At 39.6% G+C, this 7,828-nt stretch overlaps 1 protein-coding gene across 1 annotated transcript in view; it reads left to right on the top strand.

The window, feature by feature from the left end:
- PTPN5 (protein tyrosine phosphatase, non-receptor type 5 (striatum-enriched)) overlaps positions 1-7,828 on the top strand; it is a 29,409-nt gene that overhangs the window by 8,703 nt on the left and 12,878 nt on the right. Inside the window, exons 5-7 of the mRNA XM_009078260.1 lie at positions 3,157-3,236; positions 3,720-3,857; positions 7,098-7,208. Of these exons, the coding sequence (XP_009076508.1) occupies positions 3,157-3,236; positions 3,720-3,857; positions 7,098-7,208 (329 nt within the window). The remainder of the gene's footprint in view (positions 1-3,156; positions 3,237-3,719; positions 3,858-7,097; positions 7,209-7,828) is intronic.

Raw genomic sequence — 7,828 nt, 5'->3', positions numbered from 1 at the left:
AGAGCTGAGTGTTCACTCTTATCCCATCACCTCCATTTCAAAGGTCTTGGTGCTGGCAGGTAAAGAGGGTAGTAAGGAGAGCTAAACATTCTCTTTATGCTTCAAAGCCAAGGATCCCAGTAAACTATCAATGCACAAAGTAGGACAGGAAGCTGGAGACAAGATGAGGGAAGGTCCAGTGCTTTTCAGGCTTTGACTGTCTGCAGACTTTTGTTTCTGAGCTGACTAAATGCAGCCTATGCTTTCTTGAGTATCTAGCTAGTATTCTGCCAAGTTCTAGCTGCAGAAAGCACCAGTGGCAGGAACTGCTGAACAAGCTGCAGTACAGCAGACTCAGATAACTGATTATCATAGGGAACAGCAAATGCCTGATTACCAAACTGAAAATCTGAACTTAAAAAGTAACTAAAATTCCCTCAACAGTTGTATTGCCAGAAGCAATCTAGGCAGTTCTCATTAGAAGGTAAGCAATCACTTAACATAATGATCAGTTACTGGCAAGCCTGGAGTTGATTGTAGTGAGTGATATATAATAACAGTCTGTAATTCAGCTCATTTGTATTTCTTCTCCAGTAAATTTTTTTCTGCAGATTCTCCAGGTTTGCTGTTGGTAGTAAAATGGCTTACAAGGTGTCTTTTTTTACTGGCAGAAGAGTGATTTGGGGAAAATGCCAAGCTAAGAAGATTGATTTGGATATTTCATAACTCTGAATTTATTTGTTTGTAGACAGTCCTCTTCTGAGGAAGAGTCCTATGGCATTTCCTGGAAAATGATAACTTCTCTCTAAGATGCTTGAAAACCCATTTGAATATATAAAAATGGATGTTCTTATTATAGAATTCTAAAGGTGGCAAGGATTGGAGCATGTTGTATATTGATCTCATTTATTCCTTTTTTCAAACGTAATGTCTAGACAGACTTTTTCAATTTCTACATAGTTCTTTTATGCCATTTTAAGTTATGCAAAATATTTCAGGTAAGTTTAGCAAGCACTTCTAAAATGCCAGACATCATATCAACACAAAATGGCCATCAAAGACACTGTGGAAACAAAATAGGTGGCATATCATTTGGTTTCTGAGGAGATACAGACTACTACTGCATTTTAAAGGTGTGGTGTTTTCTTGAACCTGGCCTGTGGACTGGTTTTGTCCTGGGAGAAATGTTTAATTAAGGCTCCTTTTAAAGGAGGAGTTATTCCTGTTTATATATTTCTAAGGGATGCAATTCAGCTTTTACTTCCTGAATAGCCTCCTGCACAACAGTGCACGTTCTTGTATAGACAGTGTGTTAATAGGCCTCTCTTTTATGAAATAAGGTTGAAACTGTTCACTAACATGCAATCTGAACAAATAGGAATACTACATTAGCAGAAAAACACAAGCTAAGTAGTCTCATTTAAAGTACAAGCATCTTCTGAATAATTTCTTAATATTTCTGAATACAGCAGTAAAAAAGTCCACAGTGAAAAGTAACTCAAATTCTACTACAGCTGACAAATGCTAAAAGAAGGACTTAAAAGTCTGTGGCACCTGTTGATAGAGTTCTTCCAATCAGTTTTGTTTCTCCCCAAAAACCTACTATGACATGGACAACATAGAATTATTGCTGTTATTGATAGGGAAAAATCATATAATGGTTGCTAAAGCTTCAGCAGACTCTATGGATGACTGCCTAAAACCCAGGCAAAGGGGCTTCATGCAGGGGGTTTAGCTACTCAGTCCAGTGACATTTGAATAACCATCTGGTAACCAGTGTCACCATTTTAATGGTGTGACACGTTGCAGGCTATCCAAATTAATGATAAAAAGCAGATTTTATCTCTTGTCTCTCCATCTTCCCAGTAGAGATGTGAGCAAAGATGAGCAGGAGGGAACTGTATTAGAGAGGAACTTGCTGGATTCAGTACTTCTGTGCTATAAAGCAGTACCTTTGTTAATGTCTTTGCTTTGCAGACTGTGATTCTATTGTCATGAAATAGCTAACATGATTCTGGTCTGTCTGAGGAGAGCATTTCATGCTGAGTCTGTGTTTGTAGCACTGTAGAAATTACTATCTGCTTAGTCCTTAGGTGTGATATTGGGTAAAGCACAATCTTTGCATACTCTTTATTTTGTTATAGTGTCCTAGTAGGCTGAATTTTTTTTATGAATAAGTCAGGTGGTTTGTTTTTAATATGATCCTGGTGATACACACTTTTGCTCTTTGCTGAGGCCTCTGTCAGGAGGATGTTTCTTGTCAATGATGGCAAACTGTGTAGTACTGGTGAGAGTGGAGGAATGTGGACCTGTGTCAGTTCTTTGGATTGGACTGAACTTCTCAAGTGGAATAATGTTTTCTTTTGTCATCTTATTAGAACAAGAATAATGCTTCATAAGCAGCCTCAATAAAGGAGACTCAAGTACTGAAGAGACTTAAAGTACAAGAGACTGTTAATATTCTTTAATTTATCTTTAACTGTTCTATTTGTTAATAGCACATCTTGGAGTTTGGTTCATTGCAAGGTTGGACTGAACTTCTCAAGTGGAATAATGTTTTCTTTTGTCATCTTATTAGAACAAGAATAATGCTTCATAAGCAGCCTCAATAAAGGAGACTCAAGTACTGAAGAGACTTAAAGTACAAGAGACTGTTAATATTCTTTAATTTATCTTTAACTGTTCTATTTGTTAATAGCACATCTTGGAGTTTGGTTCATTGCAAGGCAAAACGGAAAGAGCTTTTGTCATCTGGCTTGTCTGGGTGCAAGAAATGTGTGCTTATGGTTTGGGAGAAAAGCTGTTTGCTGTCATTACGCAAACAATATTCTAATGTCTTTCAAGCCAGAAAGAGTCTGTTGACCTAACAGATTGAGAAATAATTTCCTGGAGCAGAAAACTGCTTCTCCAGAGTCACGCTGAGACACTGACTCTGCAACAGGACCAATTAAGCAGGCTCCAGAGAGTGGATGAAACTGTCAGAAGAAGGCAAATTATCCCAACCATCCTTTTATTTTTTCTTATGGTACCTTTTTAATGTGGGAGCTTTCCAGGGCCACTCACATCTGTTGTGATGGCCAGGAATGCATGTAAATGTCTGGCTGTACAAAATAATCTTGTGTCTATCTTTCCTCTGAGCAGCTGCTAAACTATTACATACCTCTTTGCACCTTTCAGATCCTCACAGCAGAGTGTGCCTTACCTCAGCTGATCAGGACGATCCCCTCAGCTCTTACATCAATGCCAACTACATCAGGGTAAGAGCTCAGTAGTCCAAAGTGTCTGCCTAGCCTCTATCAGCTGCTGTTAATGTAAACAGAATTGCAACATTCACTGGCTTTTAAAGGCCTCCTTGCTGATCTGATTGCTCTTCTCTCCTGCTTACATTAACTGAAAACCAGATCTCAAAGTGTACCTGTACAGACTCAGACCAGACAGAAACATTCTTCTGCAGTGCTTGATGCAAATGCCTTGTCAGCTGGCCTAGCCAAGGCAACGGATAATCAGCCTGAATAAGGCTCTTGACCTAGCCTGTCAAGGCTGTTGGACACTGTTTGCTGGAATTCCATGAGTCTGTACTGAGCCTTTGCTCCATGTACATGTGTGCAGGAGAGAGACAGAGAGGGGAACTGATGCCATTGAGTCACCATTTCAACCAGTACAGCTCTCTGTTTTAAAGACTGCATTTTCAAGGTTGTGGTGGACATCCCTGTTAAAACTGGTCTCTGTTTTGTTGACAGGGCTATGGAGGAGAGGAAAAGGTATATATTGCTACTCAGGGACCGATAGTTAATACTGTCACTGACTTCTGGAGAATGGTGTGGCAGGAGCGTTCTCCCATCATTGTCATGATTACCAATATAGAAGAGATGAATGAGGTAATGGTGTTACATATAGTGTGTATTTTTATCTGTACTCTAGCAGATATTTTCAGCATAGATTCTAAGCCAGCAAACAGAAGTTAGTTCAGTGGCCTGAGCAATCAGAGCCAGAGTTAAAGTCTTCAGACTCAGAGAAGATGTGGGCTTCTCTTTCTGTTCAGTTTACTCTAAGTCCTGCTTTGTTGACTCAGCCTACTGCTGGTTTTGCCATTTCCCTCTCCCATCTGACCTCAAACCTCTTCTAACCCAGCTCTGTTTGCAGATGACAGTCTTTGATGTTCTCTCTAAAGGAATCAAAAACAATAGTATGCCATAACTATTAAGGTTGAATCTCTTTAATCAGTAGACTTGTTGCTGCTTTATCTTGCAGTGTCTCTACATCCACATTTCATTGAGGCTGTCCCTGACTTCTGAAAGATAGTAGTTATGAAAATTAACAACTAGAACTGACTTGGCTGTGGAAGACCTTTTCCTGAATGCATCTAGGAAATGCTTATGAAATATTGAAATTAAGGTGATGAAATTGTCTATTTGCCACCTACTTTCAGAAATTAAACTGTCATGGTGTTTCTGCTAATCCACCTAAAGTGGGAGGGTTTTTTCAGTTTAAAATACTGCTGCCCTCCAGCTGTTCATTACTTACCTTCCAAGAACTGTGTGCCTGGGTTTCTGCTCACAGACAGGTAGCCAAGCTTACATCTGCCTTTATTGGCAGTGTAAGATGTGAGAAAGTGGTCTGGGCATGTGTTGGGCTCCGATCCTCCCTCACCACTAGCAGCAAGGTGTAGTGGAAATATCCAGAGGGTGTTTTTTAAGCTGCAGAAGCAGTATTTGTAAAAACTTGTCCCTGAGAACCCATTAGTAATTTAGGTGAGAGATTTTCTTTTGGAGAAGAGGTTTTTAGACACTTAGAAGCCCAAGAACATGAACACACCTCCAACATTACACACAAAGTTATAATGGCTTATGTGCTAGCTGGAAGCTTAGTGCCTGTAATCAGGCATGTGCACAAACCTTGAGCTTTTCACATTTATAAAATAAATAAATTTAACCTTGAACTTCATTGGGAAAAAAAAAGTCATGAACAAGACAGAGAATTATCATGCTTTGCAAATTAGAAATGGTCAGTTATTACACCTGGCTGATAGGACATGTACTGTCAAGGCACTGCTGTTGCAAAACAGAGTATGTTTGTTTTCACTAACATGCTGAACTCACATCTGCATCTATCTGAGTGGCAGCACTGAAGTTTCTGGCAAATAAGATGTTAAAATGGCATGACATTGTGTACCGGAAGTGTTTGAGGACTTTGAGGCTTAAGGAAGATGATGCAGAGGAACTACCATTCCTGAATGACATATCTGGTGATAAGTTCTTCGGCTGTAGTTTTCATAGCAAGCTGAATGGAAAATAACCTTTACATCTGAATTTCCTCTCAGCCACACTGACCAAGTATTTCATATTGATATTTCATATCAGTCTGGGGAAGCTGTGCACTGCAGTGCTGATATAACTGGAGCCTGCTGAAGCCTATATATCACAACAGAGCTGCTGAGTCTTTTCTGATACCTTTTGTGTCAAAAATTAAATGGTGTCAGGAATCTCATCAATAAATGCAGGGTCCTTTTATGTAAGTGTCTTCTATATTCATTCCCTTCTTCCGTATCACATATATTAGTATATCAATAAGAGGACTCAGAAGTACATATATTCAAACCCAAAACCTTTGTTCTGCAATGATGCTCATAACAGAGGCTTTGTGTTCCTCCTCAGTGCAATAACTTGGCTAATGTGAGTATTAAAAGCTCTGTACCTCAGCCCTCTGTCACTTCTAATCTGAACTGACAGACAGCCCACAGAAGTGAGTGGGCAATCTTACTCCACTCCTTTAAGCAGAGCACTGTCTGTGCTATTGATAGCTGTTAGCACTCCTGACAATTTTTACAGTGGATTCTGCAGTTTATGAGTAGAGAACGAAAAAACATAACCTGCGTAAATAACTTTACAGAGACACAGTGGGCCACACTCCCAGTGGGTTATTAACTGATGCACTATGCAGATGGAGCAACACTGATTCTCCCACACAAAAATTTTGACTCAGTAACTTTGCAAGGTACTTTTGTTAGTCTTTCTCCTGAAGCGGAATTATTTTCAGTGGGAGAGAACAAAATGATTCAACTTGCTTCCTTCAAGATTGTGTACGGCTGTGTAAAGGAAGAATCTTACAAGCATCGTCTTTACTGAGATCTGTTGAATAGCAGATACCTATTCCCCAGTGATAATGAGATTGCTTCTTGCATTATCACAAGGGAGCCTTTTTCTCAGCCTCTGCCTTGTTCACGTCATTCCCTGTCCATGAACTAGTTTGTGTACCATGCTGAAATGTCTGTCTCTTACTTTGCATATTGACTGGTTTAAAGAGAAACTACATACAGAAAACCACAGTCTGTTTTTAGTCCTCCTTTCAGGATAGAGGTGCTTACAGATTTTCACCTGCTCATCTTTGGTGGATAGGTCCCACAAAGTAGATTTGCAAATGGACTGTAGTTTCTGTGTGTCCAAGTGTGAGGTTATGCTGGTTGAATCTTTGACTGGGTTTTGGCAAAATCAGTGTAGTAGTCCACTATCTCTCTCAGCTATTGCTTCCTTTTAGTTCCTTAGCTTTGAAAGATTCTCACTGACAATTTGAAGTGGATTTTGGTACATAATCTAATTCCCAAAACATCCCCAGTCATGTTATTTTGTACAAAACCCTATGCAAATGATCATTTTATATTCAGAAAGCACTGAGCCTTTACAAAAAATAGAAAAGCTGCCTTTTGTGTTTCCATATCAGTATATACACAGCACAGATATTGGTAACTAGTGTATATTATACTAATCATTATTATCTTAAGAAGAGGATTAATCTAAGAACACAAGCACATGCCACTGGCCTCTGTAATGAACCTTCAAAATGCACATCAGCTGCATAAAGATAAATAAGGATATGTGTATTTAAAAGCATTGGTTAGTAATTACTTGATTTGTGCATTTTAATCAAGCAATGAGGCTATTATGAATGCAGCAAAAATCAGCTGAAATGTAGTCCCTGTTTAGAAAGTGAATACTTGTGCTTATTATAGAAGTGAAGTTTATTCATATTCATCTATGCATGTGCTGTACTCAATTTCAGAGGAGTGAAAATGAACCTCCCTTGATACCTGCTTAACTAGAATTATTTTATATTGCACACAGAAATGCACAGAATATTGGCCAGAGGAACAGGTCACCTACGAAGGAATAGAAATCACAGTTAACAGAGTCATACAAGCAGACGATTACCGTTTACGGCTCATCACCCTGAAGGTAAATCATCCCCATGCACTTACAGCAGTTTAGCTGTCTAAGCCTTTACATGGAGATGTTCATGGAGAGTTGTGTAGAAATCTTCTGCAGAGTGTACTGCACCACAAATACCACTTGGCATTACCGAGGTCATTGTGGCTTTGCTCAGTTCACTAACATGAAGACAGTAAAATAAGCAGTCAGAGACTTAGGCTGTGTGAGTGTGGGTCTCAAAGCTACCAGGCCAGTTGTAGTAGTATAGGATTCACTCAGTAAGAAATCAGTGAGTCATTCTGTGCCAGTGTCCTAAGTGTTCACTGATCATTTAGAATGACATGTTAGCTCATGGAGAGCTTCTTACTGCTCTACTTGTGAAGTAACTCTGTGATGATGTTCTGTAGAACTGAAGGGGAAAGAGAAGCTGGAGAGGGACTCTTCATTAGGAACTGCAGTGCTTAGACAAGGAATAATGGGGATAAATTGAAAGAGGGAAAATTTAGATATTAGGAAGAAGTTTTTTTAATGTGAAGGTGGTGAGACACTGGCACAAGTTGCCCAGGGAGGCTGTGGCTGCCCCAGCCCTGGCAGTGTTCACAGACAGGTTGGATGAAGCCTTGAGCAACCTGCTCTGGTGGGAGGTG

The sequence above is a fragment of the Acanthisitta chloris genome, unplaced genomic scaffold (genome assembly GCF_000695815.1).
Source record: "Acanthisitta chloris isolate BGI_N310 unplaced genomic scaffold, ASM69581v1 scaffold3247, whole genome shotgun sequence".
Taxonomy (NCBI): Eukaryota; Metazoa; Chordata; class Aves; order Passeriformes; family Acanthisittidae; genus Acanthisitta; species Acanthisitta chloris.
Note: the sequence above shows the minus strand (reverse complement) of the source record. Positions and strands in the feature narration are given on the sequence as shown.